The sequence below is a fragment of the Lepidothrix coronata genome, unplaced genomic scaffold (assembly GCF_001604755.1).
Source record: "Lepidothrix coronata isolate B3197 unplaced genomic scaffold, Lepidothrix_coronata-1.0 Scaffold54, whole genome shotgun sequence".
Lineage (NCBI taxonomy): Eukaryota > Metazoa > Chordata > Aves > Passeriformes > Pipridae > Lepidothrix > Lepidothrix coronata.
Genome location: NW_016690234.1, coordinates 466,604 through 485,850, shown reverse-complemented (window position 1 = coordinate 485,850; position 19,247 = coordinate 466,604). Strand labels below are relative to the sequence as shown.

Sequence of the window (19,247 nt, the reverse complement as noted above, 5' to 3'; positions counted from 1 at the left end):
TTATTTTGAGGTGCACATTTTCTCCTGTGATTTGTGCAAGGCTGAAATCCACGTCAAATTCTAATTACAGCTCTCCATTCTGGGATTTCGGGTTGATTCAGAGTATGACAATTGAATTTCAAGTAATGTAGTTACTATGATGAGTTACTAGGAGTGCTTCTGTTAGTCTGAACTCCCTCTTTTAAAGCACCCTTTCCTCTTCAAGGTACTTAAACCCTTGTGTTCAATACTGCAAATGTAAGTGTTCATCCACTTCTGCTTCTCATTACCTAGAAAACAAGAGGAATGACCTTACTTAGAGACAGGTGAATGTTATGTTACAAGTAATGGATGTTTTTGTGTTGCTCTATAACTGGGAATGCTCTGTGGCAGGCAGCTGAAATAAGCAGTGTCCAATTCTGCCCTTTCTAATGACTTTTGTTTGTTTCTGTAGATTTAAGCGTGGTGAAAATAAGTTTTCTCACTCAAAATACAGTTTAGAAGGTGCATATTAGGCCATGAAATCGGTTTCGATGCTGCAACTTTCTGCTTGGGCATTTGTAGTGTACAATTTTTCATTGAAATGTGATCATGATAACAGGCTTTTTAATGGCAAAGACAATAAAAGTGTGTTTTCCTAAACTGGGATTTTTCATTGTGATCTGTGTGGGAATATTTGGAAATGCCTTGAGCCTGCAGCTGTGTGGAGGTGATTGTTGTGGTGTGACCCCAGCCAGCAGCCGAGCCCTCGCTCCCCCTGGTTGGGATGGGGAGGGAGAAGGAAAAGGAAAAGTGAGAAAACTCGTGGGTTAAAATAAAGACAGTTTATGGGTAAAGCAAAAGCCACACATGCAAGCAAAGCAGACCAAGGAATTGATGCCCCACTTCCCATGGGCAGGCGGGGATCCATCCCCAGGACAGCAGGGCTCCATCGCGGTGACGTGGGAAGACAAACGGCATCACTGAATGACCTCAACTTCCTCCTTCTTCTCCCAGCTTTATACACTGAGCATGATCCCACATGGTCTGGAATAGCCCTTGGATCAGCTGTGGGCAGCTGTCTGGCTGTGTCCCATCCCAAATCCTTGTGCCCCCCACCCTCCTCACTGATAGGGTGGGCTGAGGACTCAAAAAGGCCTCGACTCAGTGTAAACCCCACTCAGCAGTAACTGAAACATCCCTGAATTATCACCAGTTTCCAGCACAAATCCAAACCAGCCCCACACCAGCTACTGTGAAGAAAATTAACTCTATCCCAGCCCAAACCAGCACAGTGACATAGCATAAAACTGAGATTTTCCAAGAGCCCTTTTCCCTTAGTTTTCTTGTTGAAAAGTTAAAAACTGTAATGTCGAGAGGTGAAAGGTCTTGCAATATCTCTCCAATTGACTGCTGTGTGACTATTGTTTAAAAAAGAATTATACTGTAAGTAGCTTTATAGATTAGCCAAGATAATCTTGACTTGTGAATAGCTGCTGACTAAAACAACTTCCCTGAACTGTTACTTGGGGAATATCAGTAGTAACACCCTTGGTTTTAAAAGAAGGAAGCTTCTCCCAACTGCCTTCCAAGTGGTTCTCTCACTCCAGAGGAAGGTGTGATGTTTGTGTATTCCCTCAGTTTATTTTAATGGAGTTTTGTATTTTTTTTTCTTTCCAGGTCACTCCAAGGTCCGAGACCCCCATCAACAGTGTCAGTAACAGCTTGGAAAATGTACTCCACACATCAACACATTCCATGGAGGAGTCATTGCCCAAGAGGCCTTCGGGGAAACACTCCAAAGGTGTGTCCTTATCCGTGTGTGTGCTTCCAGTGGGGGAACCAGCTCGGATCTCTTGGTGGTGATCAGCTTTATTTTAATTGGGATTGGAGACTGGGATTCTGCTGCTTTACTTCTGGGTTGGGTCGACCAAAGGAAGTCACAGAAGGGTTTGTAATAAGTGGGAGTGGGTCAGTGAGAAATGATCAGAGAGAAATATCCTTATTTTTCCATTGGGAAATAAGCAAGAAAATTCCTTATGAGTTGAAAGACCAGCTTAACTCTTGTCAAATATCCTCCAAGAGTGAGTATCTTGGACATTACATCTCTCATCCTTATATTAGCAGGTTATTTCTTGGATTAAGCACATGGTGAATGTTGCTTTACTGGGGAGAAGGCATTTAAACAGTTAGAATTACACCTTTCTCTTGGTTCCTAAGGATGTAAGTGAGAAAGAGAGGGAAGAGGAGTAGAAGATAGGAGAAAGAACTTGCACCTTTCTCAGCTACAAAATAAATCTGATTTTTGTAATGCTGTATTGCATCTGACCTGGCTAAAAACTGGGCTTATCAGATCAGAGTTAATGATTCCATTTCCACACTCCAGGCTCTGATTGCAAATATGAAAATGGCCAGGTTAAAATGTGACTAACAGTATTTTGTTTAATGCATAAGAAAGGACTGTTAAGTGAGGGAGGTCTTTGAACTGGGAGCTGCTCTTTGTGCAGAACAGCTTTTGTGAGCTCTGTGGTATTTAAAAAATCGCTCGGTAGGGCACAACTAATGCAGGGGAAATATTACCCTTGTGTGTTGCCTTCAGATGTCATTAAAGATATTGTCATGCACCATCTGAATTTTTTTAATTTGGAATTTGCCTTCTGAGCTCTGTTTTCTTCTCTACCATGGGCTTCCTGCATAACCTGGCAGATATAGTTTAATATAAACGGTGACAATTTCAAAGTACGTTTTCACTCACAGGATCTTACACAGATTATAGAGGGTTAAATGTCCCAAGAAAATGTGAACTTGCCCCCACCAGACCTCCTTTTCTGTAACTGTAATCCCAGCAGTGTAAGGAGTAGTAATTTTTTACAGCAGAGTAATGCTCTAAGTAGCCATTTCTCCAGCTGTAAAAACCATCAGGGTAGAAGAAAACGCAGCACTAAGCAGAAGCATGGCGGGGTTTGTGGCTTTCATCTGATTAAAAATAGGCCAGGGTTCAACACTGTTTTCATTTGTACTCAGTGATTGCTATTCCAGTACCATATATGCTAAGATTAGTCATGGTATGCTGTGAAAATTAATTAGGTTCTCCTCTGATCTGTTTTTCTCTTATAGAATACCTGCTTCGTTCTCAGTTTAATTTACAGGCTGCCTCAGTGGTAGCTGGGAGAAGTGGGTGTGGAACAAATACTCACTGATTCTCTGCTTTCTGGTTCACCAGCAGCAAAGACTGTGCTGAATTCTCCCTGATATTTGATGATGTGTCTGGGAGTTGTGTCTTTTCAGTCTGGAGTACAACTGAGGATTATTTGCCAGCCTGGAGCCACTGTTGTTCACTTACAGATTCCTTGTTCTCGTAGCAAACACAGCTCTTAATTTAGCAGGACTTGCTAACTTTATAACCTAGAGCACATAAAATTGTCATGAAAGCATGGGATGGACAGGATGCTTGATTCTTGTAGTGATATTTTTTTAGTGAGTCTGTTTTCAGACAGCTGGACAGGCCAGGATTTCTCCTCAGAAGTAGTGAGCTGCCCAAGGTCATCATTCCTCTCCTGGCAAAGTCCTGGAGCTGGAAGTGTCTCAGTTAAAAAGGCTGTAGCTGAAACAGAAGAAAAATGAGAAATCTCATGAAAAGTGCAGTATTTGTTGTGCTTAGTTGGATTAGAGACAATTTGTATTAATCCAGTGAATGGTTTTAATCCTGATTTGGAGAAATGTCAGTAATTTAACTTCCTATAGTTGAACAGTGAATGGGTTTGTAGTAGACTTGGACCTGAAAGCTCTCAGTGACTGTGTTTTCCTTAATCCACCACTTCTAGCATAAAATATCTAAATTTCTACATGGGAAAGAAACAGAGAGTAGAGTATTCTGCTGGATACTCTAACAGGCAGTGGTGGCAGTCTTGTGTTTGCAGTAAGTGGTAGCTGGGAACGTTTGTACGTCCTTCATGCAGAGACTTGTCAAATATTTGGGAATAATTTCACCAGCCTGTCTGCACAGAATAGTGCTGCCTCAGGAAATGAATTTATAACATGGGTGTCAGCCTGAGAAATGCACAAATCTTTTCTTTTACCTCAGAAACCCAGATAACTGTGGGAGCACTGTCAGACACTGACAAGTAGAATCATGGAATGGTTTGGGTTGGAAGGGGCCTTAAAGCTCATCTCATTGTACCCCCCTGCCATGGGCAGGGACACCTTCCACTAAACCAGGTGCTGGATCCATGCTGCAATGCCCAACTTGTTGGGAGTGGTGACAAGCTGGGAGCAATCCTGATTTGCACATACTTAACAAAATTAATCAATTTTTCTATAGTGATTCTTCAGTCTTGGCTAAAGCCCCTTCTCCCTGTGCACGTATCGCTGCTAGAACAGGATAAATCAGATGGACATCTCTGCAAAGTGCAAGTTGTGGCATTAGAAAGCTCCTGTACAAATTGACATAAGCATTTTGGGTGTCTGTGCTTTAGCTGGGCTTTTCTTTTGTAAAGTGAAGTTTGAAAATTTGGCCTGTGCAAGTTGAGAAAAAAATACAGATGAGTTTCCACCGAAGGATGGGGAGCTCTTGTGAAATCCATTGGCTGTAACATGCAGAGTAAATTGTGCTTTTCACTCCTGGTTTGATTAGAGATTTAGGATTGTTCAGACCTGTTTTCACAGATGTGGAAGTTATTTTAACTGGAGGTAACTTCGGGAAGTGGAGACTTTCCCTGTTCTCAGGAACTGACTATTGTTGTGCTGAAAGCTGCAGGCAGGGTTGTTCACAGGTTTTAAGGTATTGACAGATCTCACTGGTCAAGGAGAACAGAGATAAATACAGAGAGATTCTTGTGTTACATATAATGAAAATTCCAGGAAGGATGTGTTACTTTCTATCTCTTTTCCCACTGTTTATAGAACGTTTTAATTACAGTTTTAACACTGATTGAACAAAACAAATTCAAATGTAGTTTGGACGTTTTATGTATCCTGAACCTTTCCCAGTAGCAAGGTGGTTAAAGACCCCTGATTTACTACTTTACAACTTTTGTTTTGCAGGCAATCCTCTGCTGGTAGCTAAGGGAAATTCGGGAAATTCCATTATTATTCCGAAGTCCAGAAGGAGGTATCTGACCTATGGGGCTTCCCAGAGCTAATTTTGAACAAGCCTATGGATGTAGAGTTGTTCTGACCTTTTGCGGTAATTCCCAAAAGAGAGTAGTTATGGTTATCACAGCTGAATGAAAAAATCAGCTTATTTTGTATTTGTTAAAAAAAGCAATAGGAGTTTTCCGTGCTCCAGAGATGTTACTAATTACTCTTCCTGCAAGGTTCCAAGGATTTGGCCATTAGGTGGGATAGCACTGGAGGCAAGTCCTGCTCTCTGCATGTGACATATTTTAGCAATGTATTAAACATGCTCAGTGACCACAGCATATTTTCCAAAAGCACAGCGGAATGAAGTACATTAGACCAGATGTTGAAGTGCAGAACAAAAGAATCTTTATAATAAAGGCAGTGTAAGTTGCAAACATCCCAGTGCAGAGACTGCGCAGCTTCATCCTGTAATTTCTCATAATGCTGAGGAAAATTCTGATTTGTTACAGCCCCTGGGCTCAGTTTTCTGCAGTGGAGGTTCTGTGTTGGAGGTTAGAAGTTGCCCGTGGTTGCTCTGAGGTTTGCAGGTGGCATTTACCCCGTGTTCCTCCCCAGAGCAGCCTGGACCGTGATTTCCTCGACTGAACAAGACTCTTTTTTTGCAAAGTGACAGAAGTTCTGCTATTCTTGTGTTTCCTGTATATTTATCTTGCCTTTCCGCTGTTGCCACACAAAAACCTCAAATTGTCTCAGTGCCAGCCTGATTTCAAATGAGGCAACTGTTGAAATATGATCCTTAGAGAGTGAAGCTGAATCACAATTCTTGCAACACATGAATCTAAGGATAGACACAAACTGCTGCTGGAGAGTGAGGAGTAAAGCTTTTAAGTGGAAAATGGGTGCAGGAGGCTTTGTTCTACGATCTCCTCTCCATTAGTTCTCCTGCTGAGCCCAGTAAAACTAATTGCTTAATTGAAGGAACATTCTGAGTCCACGCACAGGGTCCTGCAAAGCCTCGACGTGTCCCAGGCACAGAAAGAGCTGCAGTCTGTGGACATGAAACTTTAAATGCATCTCAATAATATATTGATTTAATTTTGAATCAATATTAGGATGTAAAATAGATCCTTGTTTGCAGTATTCCCGTTGGCCTCAGGTAGGGTGAGCTGGGGGTGAGTTGAACTGGTTGTTATGGGCAGCAAACTTTGGTATCTTAATTATTTCATTACAATAGTTAGCAGAAATGTATGATGTAAACCTTCTAGAACTTCTCACCACTATTTTTGCTACTCTGTTTTCCTTGGCAAAATGTGTTTGTATGGTCTTGCACCTTTTTTTGTCTCCCACTTCCTTGACTCATTCTTTTTCCATAAGAAAGTAAACTGCAGGAGCTCTCCTAGTTAGTGGCAAGCAACAGTCTTTTTCTCCTGAAATGTTTGACACCAGTTGTTCAGGCTGCTGAAGGCGGGGAGAAAATACAGGGGGAGGAAAAAAAGCTCTGAAATCCTTTTGGTTCAGCATCCAGACTTTATAGTGCCTTATTCTGCATCAGTTGTATAGCTGGATTATTCTATTTTTAAGTAACTACATCATCTCCAATGATATTGGGTCAACTACCGTTAGGGTAGGGCTTAAAGAAATATTTAGGCTATGATAATCCTTCAGGAAAAATCTCCCTCTACCAACTGTATATAATTTTTCAGCTGTTTGTGTATGTCCTTGTTGATTTTATCTCCAACGGGGAACTCGGCTTCTAAACTTGAGCAACGTAGGCTGAGCTCACACACAAGGCATTGCGTTCCTGACCTGCTGTCTCCCATGCACGAGCTGTTTTAGGAGTATCAAGTATTTAGAGTTAATTCTAGAAGTCAAATCCAAGGATTAGTGTGCTTCAAAAAAAAACATGTTTTGATGTTGCATATTTTCCCCCCCTGCTAGAAGATTATTGGATATTAAGGAATTTCTTGAAGCTTGTTTGTTGCATAAATCATGTTGTGATCTTCTGGAGCTGGGAGTTCAATTAGGGTTGGAGGTTTAATTTTGCAATAAAGACAGTACTTGAGTTCAGAATATAAAAAATTCAGAAACATTGCATTTTACCTCAAGTTTTTGCTGACAGAGCAGTTGCATGGAAGCCCACTGTATGTCCCCAAAGCCAGGGTGAATAGCTCATCTTTGGGCTCCTGTAGAGTGGGAGTGGAGTTCCAAACTCCTGGGGCTGCGCTTGGACTCTGGCAAATTTATGTTGTTAACTATTAATAAGTCAACTTTTATACTCTCTAGAGGTTGAAGTCAGTATTTCTTTGTCATCCTCGTTACCTCCTTTTCCACATAATAGCCTTGTCAGGAAAGACCTGGGATTGCTGTGACAAGATACCAAGGGAGAGGAGAAGGGAGCAGCAGGGAGACTCACTCCTCCAACTGGATGAGAAGTTCTGACTGTCTGCTCATGCAATAACTGTCATAAACCTTTTGTGCAAAGGTGAAAGATGCTCCTTGCTGGGGTTTGTAATCCATGGCCTCCATTCCTTGCAGAGGCCAGACCTTTGTGGTCCTTGGGAAGACCCGAAGGTCACCCCCTGGCCAAGAGCTGCAGTGAGTTGGCTTCAGTGGAAAGTCATACTGTGCATGTTTGAGTGGCTCTTTTTCAAGCTTATACGACAGAAGACTCTTTAATTTCCTATGAGCAGTTTTAATTGTGTCCTTGATCAAGTATTCACCTAAAATGATGGATATCAAGCATTTACCCGAGGGCCTTGTCTTGAAGCTGCTGAATGATTCTTTATCTTTAGTCCTCTTTGGACTTCCTGCTTGTTTTTCCTCAATAAGATGATGGAATCACTCTGGGCAGCTGTCAGTCCCTATCTTATTAACTGCTGAGCCTGTTGATTAAATTCATGCAAATTTGACAGAGCTATTTAGCGTTTTTATTTACAGTGGTGTCTGAATAGAAGAGGAGAGGTGAGAACAGTTTACATGCAGCATAGATCCATGGGAAATCAGGCTTCATTTTGCTCCTTAGTTCATAGAATCATTGATTGGTTTGGGTTGGAGGTGATCTTAAAACTCATCTCCTTCCATCCCCCTGCCATGGGCAGGGACACCTTCCACTAGAGCAGGATGCTCAGAGCCCCATCATTCATCTTGCTTTTATTTATTCTTATGTTATATAAAGATTTGTGTACTGGGCAATATATTTTCCATATTACACATTAGGAAATGACCAGGTTTCTGCTAATGTAAGGTTTGACAGTGAACACTTGATTTTGAGTCCTCTGAAGCCTGTTTGATTTGGCTTCAGTGGGACTTGGATGATAGTCCTGTTTATAATTAATTAGAATCAAGCTACTCTGAAAAATACAAATTCTATGAATAGGATGCTGGTAAATTCAGCCATGCCAAGGAGTTTTACCTCACTGCAATGCAGTCCACAGGCACATTCCTGATCTTGGATAATGAGAATGTAGTCATCAATGTCTAATGTGAGGTTATAAACTCATACCATTTGCCTTTTTCCATGGCTCTTCAAAAGCATAGGAAACAACATAGCACGTGCATTCCTGTTTGCCAGTCCATGTCTGTGAAGTCCTGGCAATGCCTGTTGTGGCACACCAGTTTTTAATGGAGATGAAAGTAGTGACCATTACCTCAACAGCTCTGGAATCAACAGCATGACCTCCTACTTGTAATGGAAACAATATAACAACTTAAGCTTTTAATTAAACTTGCATTAAATGGTGAAAAACAGTTTTTCTCAGATCTGTAGGTAATGACTTAATGCAGCCCATCTTCTGAGACAGGATGAAATGAGTTGTGAGAACTTTACCTTATGTACCTCATGGTGGAACTAATCCTTAAACCTGCATTTTTACTGAAAATCTTTCATTAAAGGCAGGGGCTCCAAGAGAAAATTTGAAATTTAAACTTGCTGAGGGCTAGAAAACATGTCATACAGGACTCCAAAAAAAAAAAAAGGTGATATTAACTGCTGATTCTTGTCTCCTGGCAAGTTCCTGCTGCAATCTGGTGGCAAATGGCTCAGTAGGGCTGGACATTCCTGTGTCTGCTGCCTGCACATTAAACAAGGGATGTGGGAAAGGCTCAGAAATGCTCAGCTGTTCCTTGCATCTTTAAAACTTAACACCCTGGAACATCTGGGAACGTCTGTTCTGAAAGAGCCCGTTTTGCTGCCATGTTAAACAGGGATGCAAGAATTTTAAAAAGAATTTGAAATAAATGGCTTGCTTCTCCTAGCTAGGCCCACATATCCCTTAAAGTAAATTGGACAAAAATTGCCACTTTAAAGAAGAAAATAGGAGTGATTCACATGTATTCCTAGAAAACCAGCATGTCCTTGCCCATTTTCCAGACTGTCACCAGTGTGCCAGTGACTAAATGGCAATTTTCTGGTGTATGTTGTGCTTGAGAAGCTTTTATAGCGGGTTAGTTGTTAGCTGGTAAATGTTCTTTCCCTCATTTTATTACTAAATCCCTCATTTTCCGAAGCACATTTTTCATTTCCATATACCTTTACACTGAGATGAATGCTCGCCTCCAAAAGCTGAGGGTAATAGGCTTAAAGTACAATAATTTTATCAATAGGTGCCTGGAGTTCTTACAGGCAGCTGCATATACAAGTTAAAAATGGTGTCATTCCTCACAGACTTTTGGGCCCAGACCTGAAAATTCATGAATATTTATAGTAAATCTTGGGATTTTTACTTGACTTTCGATGTCAGCATTAGAATTTGCACAGTGGGGTTTTTCTGTGCAGACATGGAAGGCTGTAATTTTGGAAAGAATCAGACTGCAGCAGGGAAAAGATCCCAGACATTGTAGGACTGGAGGTGACATCAGAGAAAGGGGTGATATTGGGAATAATCAATAATTCTGGTTCCTAGTAGGGCAGTAAGTCACAGGAGGAGGTTTGTTACCCTCAGTACTGACACGACACATTGGTCATGAAAATGAGGGGGTGGGTGGAGAGGAAGGATGAGAACATGACACAGAAAGAAAGTTGTTTACTTGCCAGAAGTTGCCTTTGCTTTCCTATCTACTACAACAAGAAATATTTCTTTACTCTGCTTCCCTTCCATCTAATGTGGAAGTGACCTTATTGAGTAAATGACAACACTTCATTTCCGTGGAAGTGCTTGTGATTTCTCACATTCAGTCTCTGGCACAAGGGAACAGATGGATTGAGGAGAAGAAACACGAATGTCATAATCCTTACATTGGTGAGAGAGACCTTTTGCAAATGGGAACTGGTGACTCTGCCTCCAGGACACTATTCCAGTGTGGAATTAGTGGGGAGGGAATTGGCGCTTTTTAAACCATATTCTCCCGTGCTTTGGCTGCCACCTGATGCCACCTTGATTCCCAGATCAGGAGACTTCATTACTGGATTTTAGACTGCAGATTCCAGCTTGGAAGGAGTCGATGCCTTGCGTCTTTCACTGGGCAAGAGCTCTGGATTCTTGTGTTCTAGTTCTGGCTTTGCACGTGATTAACAAGGGTCTTATTTATGTATCTGTCAAACTGGGGTAGCTCTTGGTTCACATCAGGGCTGGCTATGGTTGTACAGCTCTGTGAAAAACTCAGGTTTATGTCAAAATCATGGAATCATGGAATGGTTTGGGTTGGAAGGGACTTTAATGATCATCTCGTTCCGACCTCCCTGCCAAAATATTAGGGATTTTTCCTAATTTCTGATCAGAAAGGTTCTTTGGATGCTCTTTGTTGACAGAAGAAAGTCCCTCCCCTGTTTTTGATTTAAATAGTTAGATGTTATTTCTTAAATTTTATGTCGTAGCTGCCCCATTCCTGGAAGTGTTCAAGGCCAGCTTGGATGGGGCTTGGAGCAACCTGGGATAGTGGAAGGTGTCCCTGCCCATGGCAGGGGTGGAACAAAATGAGCTTTAAGGCCCCTTCCAACCCAAACCATTCCATGATTCTGTTCTACCAAAAAATAAAGCTGAAAACAGTCAAAGCAGTGGGATTCTGTCCATTAATTCAGTTCTTTTGGGGTTGTTTAAAGAAAGTTGGATTCTTCTGTTTAATGCTGTCTTAATGTAGCTTTTATAAACTGCATCTGTTGAAAAATTCCAGAGCAGAGCCCAATCCTGAGAGCTGGATGAAGAGACTGGACAGCTGTAGGTGGAAGGAAAGCATATGGAGTTGTTCATGGGTTCATTCTAAGGAGTAAGTTGAGAGTGAAATCTCATTTGAGGATTGCAGATAATGGGAATTGGGAGAGGTTTGAGCAGTGACACTGCCCTAAACCTGTGTGAGCAGCATCTCTTGTACTTCCCTTCAGCATTTGATGGAATTGTGGCTTTTATCCATATGGTAGATCTGTTGTTACTTGGTGCCACACAAGTAGAGGAGACACTTTGGCATCGTTGAGGTGCTTTGAATTTTCATTTCTAATTTCATTTTCTCTTGTTCTTTTATGCTGGGAAGTGACAGGCTGTAATTATGCAAAGCAATGGTTTTGATTAAAGTCAAATTTATTTCTCAGGTGCACAGAAATGCTGAGCTAAAAGGTTAATGTTTCATTTGCTTTCTGACTTGTTCTTTTATCTCCTGGAAAAAAAAAAGGAGAGGACTTGCTGTGCTGCACAACTTCCCTGCCTGGAGTGGATGCATTTCATCAGTGCAGGGTGTGGGTGCTATTTTTAACAGTAACTCAGAGGGGCAGCCCTGCTAAAATTACATCATTAATACACACAGCTGAAGGGAAATGGCATAAAACACAACAGGGCCTTCGAAGTTTCTCCTTCTAGTGTTTTCCAGTTCGGTGGGTGAATTATTCCAGGCGTATCATTCCAGCAGAGATGCAGTTGACCCACCGTATTTACAATCAGACTTTGTTTACTTGTAAACAGGCCTGAGGAAAAGTGCAATAAGTGAATTTGTCTGCAAAAACAGCAGGTATGAAATAGATATTAGTGGCTAGGGGAGCTCAAAGTTTGTGTTCCTTGCTGTCCCTGTTATTAAATAGTTCAAGTATTTGCCAGATATCCCAAATTTTGCTAAAAAAAAAGTGAGGAACAAGAGCTTTAGACTCGAGTTTTTGCTGGAAGTGTGTTTGGTTTCATTCTGTAATCCCTGCTGAAGAGACTGTGGGGATTCAGAGCTTCAGGACTTAGAGGTTTTTAGTGGATGGGGTTTGGTTTTGTTTTTGTTCTTTTTACCTCAGTTTCTGGGCTTTCTCACTGCCCTGGCAAATATTAATAAAATCTACTTTGTTCTTTTCCCTCTTGCATTTACTTCATAGATGTGCAGTGTCTCAAAATTAGCTTAAATGCTGAATTAGAACTTTTTTTCTGTCTCTTTGAATTACTGGTCAAATCTTGTCTGGGATNTTTTGTTTTTGTTCTTTTTACCTCAGTTTCTGGGCTTTCTCACTGCCCTGGCAAATATTAATAAAATCTACTTTGTTCTTTTCCCTCAGACACTTGCCTAATAGTTGTGCAGTGTCTCAAAATCAGCTTAAATGCTGAATTAGAACTTTTTTTCTGTCTCTTTGAATTACTGGTCAAATCTTGTCTGGGATCCAGAATGGAGGAACAATTATTTATACAGAAGTAGAAAAGGGAACAAGAATATTAAAGCCTGAGAGCAGAGACTCGAAAATGTACAAGGACTTTATTGCCACAAAAGGGCCCGAAAATGTGCAAGGACTTTTTTGCCACAAAAGAGGAACTCACAGAAGTGGCTGTGCAGGGGATATTTGTCTCTCACTGAGCTGAGCACTTGAATGCATTTGTAGCTCTTGGCAAGACTGTCTGTACTCAAGGATTTTTCTATTCCAGATGAGTCTCTTAGTCTGGTGTTTTCACATAGCACGCTAACAGAATATTTTTTTGTTGTTAGGAAGGCTACAGTTCCTTAGAAAATCAAAATTGAAGCTGCTATAAAATGCCTTTGCCCTCGCTGCTCCTGCATGTTATTGCAGCCTTAGTCCCGAGTTTCACGATGCTGATACTGGTCTCAAAAATGCAGCAAACAGCACGTGCTTATTGACACGAGCGTTGAACTCTGCTGGCCTGCAGCAGCCCTTCCAAACCAGACCAGCTGCTCAGAGCTTGAAATGCACATTTCTGCTGGGTTTTTGCTTGGGACTTGGAATCTCTTAACTCCTTTGGGTGGGTGCAGGAATCCTATGGCCAGGGTTGGAGCCACCGGCCATCCGATCCCAGGGCTCTGATGTTTGAGCTCCAGGTTGTCCTTCAAGCCAGGGCACATTGGCTGAGCAGCTGCTGCCTCGTCACGTCCCTCCAGGCTCCCTCCATGCCGATATATGGTTACATGCTGCACCCACAACCCATGTTTGCCTGTGCTGTCGGATACAAACCACCCATATGTTCATGTATATTTATATATGTAACTCTCAGGTCCTGACTTGGTGACTTTTAAACTGTTGCTGGGCAAATCCTCACTGGATGCAGTTGGGATTGATTACAGTTGCTTTTATGCAGTGGGGACTGGGGCTTTTTAATAGAGTAACAGCGGGTTATGATTATCTAAGTGGTCTTAAATTAGCTTTATTCATTCATTAAATGACTCAGATCTTGTATGATGAAGGAAAACTAATGGGTAGTAGCAGCCTTAACTCACCTCCAAACAAGGTGGTTTGTAGTGAGTTCAGACTGCACCCAGAAGTGGTTTGGGGCATTGTTTCACTGCTGGGGTGCTGTGAGACTCGATTTGTCCATCAGGATTTAGGACATTGCTCCAAACTTCAAAGCAAATGCCAGCTCAGATTCCCAGCTGAGGGGAGCACCTGAATGTGTCATGTTTTCCCCAGTCTGTTCCCTTTCAGTGGTTTGAATCCTCTTTCTAAACTCAGGGAAAGCAGCTGTTCTGTGCAGACCTAAAGCTTCGAAGGCTCCAGCTGGAACTGGGTTTGTTCCTCTGGTCATGTTTGGGATTTAGTGAAGCCTGGGGTGTCTGGGCTTTGGTGCACTTTAGCACAAAAACTGTCACTAGGGAAAGTTTTCCATGGAAAACTGACTTTGCATGTGTAGTTTTGCAGGTGAATACAACATCCAGCTTAGAACTAATCATCTGGCTCACCTTGGGTTTGCAGGGGCTCAGGGAATTATGTGCCAGAGCAAATCCTTTCTAAGAAAGCAGGAGCCTTCTCTAGGATGAGCAAACCTTCTCTTAAGAATGTGAAACAAAGCCAATATTTTCTTTAAAAGTGCTCTAAGAATAGTAAATAAAATAAGCACTTGATCAGATAAAACTAGACTAAATATACAAGTGCATCTTACTTACCCAGCAAGTAAAAGTATTTATATACAAAGTTGAACATCTCTCTTGATTGCAGAGATATTTTTACCAGACAAATTGCACACAGGCAGCCTGCTTTTAATTGCCTGTACAAAGATGTGTGTTTGTGATTACTGAAGCTGCCCTTCACCCTGAGAGTTTGGGGTTTTGGTCACTTCTGCAGGGATATTTCTCCAAACGAGCTGTCTGCTCCAGCTACTGGGAGAAGGAAGATGAGTCACTGGGCTGGATCTCTGAGCAAATGAAGTCCACAGCTGCGTTCAAAACTTGCACGTGCTCTTCTCACTTGTTGCAAATAGTTCATTAGCTGCAGCTCCATGTGGAATTAGCCAGCTTGGGGAATTAGGCAGTAAATGTATTGTACAAATTAAATTCCGGAGTCCTTTAAAAACGCGGCCCCCAGGCTACACAATCTGAGCACATGTTTAATCTCAGTGCCACTGATGCCTCTGAATTTGTTGTAGGATACCTTTAAACCTTCAGTGTTTTACATGTTTACCTAAAATTGTGCTTGAAAGTGCTGAAGTGTTTCCATGGTGTTAAAATACATCCTTCAGGATTCTGTTTTGGCTGTGTTCTGCCTGATAGAGATACATCTTTGATTAGAGCTGCTTGAATTAAGGAATATGTTGCTGAGTTGTCTCTGATGTCGAACTCTCACAGCCTTTCTTGGCTCTATATCATAACTCTTTCCACTGAGGAAGATTTCCACCCATTATCATATATTTCAACAGCAGATCCTTGGGAAGTTGGATGTTTTGAGGCCCAGCACCTGTTCAGTGACATGTGTTGGTGCTCAGATTTAGGAAGGCAGTGGAGCTGCTCCACAAATGTGTCCAATCCAGCAGCCCTTTGTGGATAATTTATTCTGTAAAAGCTTTTTCTGGCCTTAGAAATGAAAAAAGGCAACTTGTGAGGCAGTTGTTGTGCTCAGAGGCGATGGCAGGCGGGAGCAGGGATGCGAAGTGCTCTTGGCCTCAAGGATTTGGGAGGAAAACCCTTCAAAACAGTGTTTGAAGCTGTATCTCGATTTTTGAAAGCAGCTGATGATTCTTCAGGGTTTTACATTTTCCTGTCCAGATGGGAATTCTCTCCAGCCTCCAGCACAGGCAGCCTTTGGATTTAGTTAAGCTTTTGAATCCAGTGAAGTTGCAAAACCCTTCTTTGGGTTGATTGGCTTTGTGGTTGGCTGAAGTGCTGACAGTGTCATTCAAGATTACTCAAAAAATGCATGAATTCAATTAACATCCCAAAAGCTGAGATATACAGGCTTTTTTTTTTTTTTTAATATCTGTCTGTTTTGGAGAAACAGAAGAAGGTCACTTTGTTGGCAAGTTAAATGAGCCAAACTGAGGAAATAGCAGGGACATGAAAACTACTCATTTGATTGGGGTGAGCAGTACAATCCCAGCATGTTATTGCTTCCTATGTGCTGCCAAAAGTAAGCTCGTGTCCTTGATTTTTAAAAAAGCTGTGTAATTATTTCCTGTGGAATATTGCAGTTCATAGGCTCCAGCCTTGCTTTTAAATTAAAGCAGGATTGACTTGTCACTTCAACTCATGTTGTAAGTATGTGTTGGTTTTGATCTTAAATATTCTCTGCATTGGAAGAACCCTTATTTCTTACACGGGAAAAATGACAGTTCTAAGGGCTTTTCTCTGCTAACAGGAATTTTTCATTATGTCCATGAAGCTTTAATTTCCAGTCCTCCTGTAATGGCAACAGCCAGCCAGACTTCCTTGCTAACCAGTTAAACTGTTCAGTTTAGTTACAAGTTTTTTCCTATATCTGTAGCTTCCTTTTCCAGCAGACACCATGGAAAAGCTGTTGTCTGCTCGTCCACTTCTAGTTTTAAGAGATACCAGCAGAAAACTGGATGGTGGATTCTGTTATGAGGCTGAACTGAGTCTGAATGAGTCCAACATACCTTAAACTTGAGTTGTCTTCCTTTTTCTCCACAAAAAAAAAAAAAAAAAAAAGGAAGATGATCAACTTGGCAAACTCTTAAGAGAGCTAAAGGTCAAAAAGTGGGAATGGAGGGAGCAGCAAGTGCTTGGTGACTTCCAGCCAGTGGTTCCTGGGTCATGTCCTGTGACAAACCCTGTTCCATCAGCTTCAGGCACAGGAGTGGGGGAGAACTGAGGCCTCTTTGTGTCCTCTGCTAAATTTCCTCTCCTTTGTTTCTCTAAATGAGAGCTGTGATGGGGATTAGTCCTGTCTCCTGTGTCTGTGTCAGCCAGGCAGGATGAGTTCCTGCAGGACACTTGGCTTAAGGAGTTCAGTGATCGGAAAATGACTCTCCAGTGAATGTGTGGCTTCTTTGCAAGAGTGTTTCCAGGATTTTTGTCCTGCTGTGGTCATTGCTAAGTTTCATAACTGTAGCAGTCCTTTGATTTCCTGGATGGATTTGGGGAGTATTTGAAGATACCTGATGTGGGAAGAATAAGCAAAGATCTTACTGTGCTTTCATAGCAACTACCTTTCCCACCTTTGTTGGGAGGGGGAGGTAAATGCAGTATAACTTAAATATTTTTACATTTAAATATTTTTTTTTAATTTAAAGATTCAATTTAAGTATTTCTTAATGAGCAGCAGGTTTATATTTGCATAAAGGATTTGAGATCACTTAAATGTCCTAATTATGCCTGTTCACACAATGTTTTCTCAATCCCTAACCACTGTACTATGTGAAAACAGGTTAATATCTTAATAAATTACCCTACTGTGTCTGGAGAGTTCTGAGATGTCACTTCTCACTACTCATACAATAACTAAAGGTCATTCTTACATGACAACTCAATGCACTGAACTGCAAAGAGAATTGCTTCATCCTTTCCTATACTTTACCTTTTCTAGAAGTAGTAAAATAAGATGATTTTCAAAAAGAAACATTTATTTCTTTACCTGTTTTCCCTCACTTTTAAGGGAATATTCAAAGTAGTTCTTGATGCTCTTGAGTGGGAGCATTTTCCCCTTTAGTATCTCTGTAGACAAGCTCACAGCTTGTAAATAAAGTTCAGTTTGCCTCTGATAACCTTTTAATTGATGCACTTAAATTTCAGAATGTATTTGATGTTCTCTTCCCCCTCCCAGCAGTTTCTGTACCTATAAACATCCCACACCAGAGCACCTCCTGTTTTCCACCATTTGGACTCTGGCCCATCGATATTTTGATGCAGATTAGATATCACTGAAAAGGGAGTCGTTTGTGCAGGAGTTAATGTGTCATGAAACAAGCCAAGGTGTGTTTTTGTTGGTTGTGGAATAGAGCAGAGTTCAAGTTGAATGGTTTCAGTGTCATCCTGTCGGAATTTGGTGATTCAGAACCTGCTGGGTCCGAGTTTGGAAGTTCAAAGGGAGGCTTTGGGACAGTCAGTGAAATCTTTCTCTGAAGTCATCTCAGGGACAGATCAACAGTGCTTTGGCTTTAATGACGAAATTATTACAAAACACTGTCATTCTGTGGTTTGTTGAAAGGAGTTTTAGTAAATAAACGTGAGGCTGACTTGATTTGAGGTCCTGGGACATCATCCTTGGAGGTGTCCAAGGAAGAACTGGACGTGGCACTCAGTGCTCTGGGCTGGGTGACAAGGTGGGGATCAGGCACAGTTAGACTCCATGATCTTGGAGGTCTTTTCCAACCTCAGTGATCCTGTGGCAGCACTAACACCAAGCTCCTGGCACCCTGAAAGATGCTGCTCAATACCTGAGTAATTTAGATCTCAGTTCTCACTAATCTGCTTATCTTACAGACTGAAAACCTAATATTTGATTCAAGTTTTCTTCAAGCCTTCAGTATTCCAGTTAAATTTCAGTTTTGAAAAGTAGGAGACAGGGAAATGAAATTTAGTTGATGAGAAAACTTAGTCCTTATGTGTTTGTGCAGAAGAGGCTCAATGTGTGTGCCAGGAAGAAGAGGCTATCTGTTTTTTTTCATTCCCCATCATAGCCTGGATAAAAAGCTTTAAAAAGATTAGAAAAGTGAAAGCAGGAAGTTTTCTGCAAAACAGCCAAAACCCCCTCTTAAGCTGATGCTTATAAGCAGTTAAAAAAACCAACCAACAAAAAAAACCACAAAACCCCTTTAATTTCTTGTGTTTTGTTGCCGTGAATATGTTTTGCATGTAGCACATGAACTGGTTTTTGTCTTCCTTCCCTTCTGCCTGTATGTATGGGAATATAAATACTGGGGGGTTCACTGAGAGGGTTTTTGTTCTAAATTTTTGGCATCACCTTTGCTGTCCAATGGACAACAGTAATTGGGTAATGCTGCTTTTGAAGCATTTCTTTAGCAAAGCAAGAGGAGATGGCATTGAAAGTGTTGGTGCTGCATTTCTTACCACTTCTGTGTAAACAAGGATGTGGAAAGGATTTTATTAGTTCCCTTTTGTTTGACCTTTTCAGCAAAAACTCAGTTACTGTAGCTGTGTTTGGTGCCTGCTTGCATGAAGGCACAACTTCAGGAATGAAAATTAATAAATTAAAGCATCATTTATGATTATGGCTTCCTATAGAACACAAAGTAAAAGATTTTACTTACGTTTTTTTCCAGATTAAAAATAAATTGCTGCATTTCTGCTAGTTTTGGTCAAGTATTGTGAACCAAGATGTTCAGCCCAGTCTCAGGACACTCAGATTTTACCAGTTGAATGCTGGAGATTGGTATTTCCATGCTCCATCCCACACAAACTATACCTGCATCCAGGGAGCTAATTAAGGAGAACAACTAGCTGGGTGTAGAGTGGTGTTTGTGCTGAAATATTGGATATTAGGGAAGAGGGCTGGGCTACAACCAACACTCCTGATTATCTTGCATTATTTTACTTTTTTTCAGGAGGAACACAAAATTCTCAGTGTGGATTGAGAGACTGATTCTATCTAATCCTTTCATTAGGATTGACCCAGA

At 41.3% G+C, this 19,247-nt stretch overlaps 1 protein-coding gene across 2 annotated transcripts in view; it reads left to right on the top strand.

Moving 5' to 3' along the window:
* ZCCHC14 (zinc finger CCHC-type containing 14) overlaps window positions 1–19,247 on the top strand; it is a 52,990-nt gene that overhangs the window by 12,945 nt on the left and 20,798 nt on the right. The window contains exon 2 of one of the 2 annotated variants that reach the window (XM_017816172.1): window positions 1,639–1,762. In XM_017816172.1, coding sequence (XP_017671661.1) covers window positions 1,639–1,762 — 124 coding nt within the window. Of the gene's footprint in view, window positions 1–1,638; window positions 1,763–10,949; window positions 11,242–19,247 lie in introns of those variants that run through there. The other variant, XM_017816174.1, reaches the window with a different exon arrangement.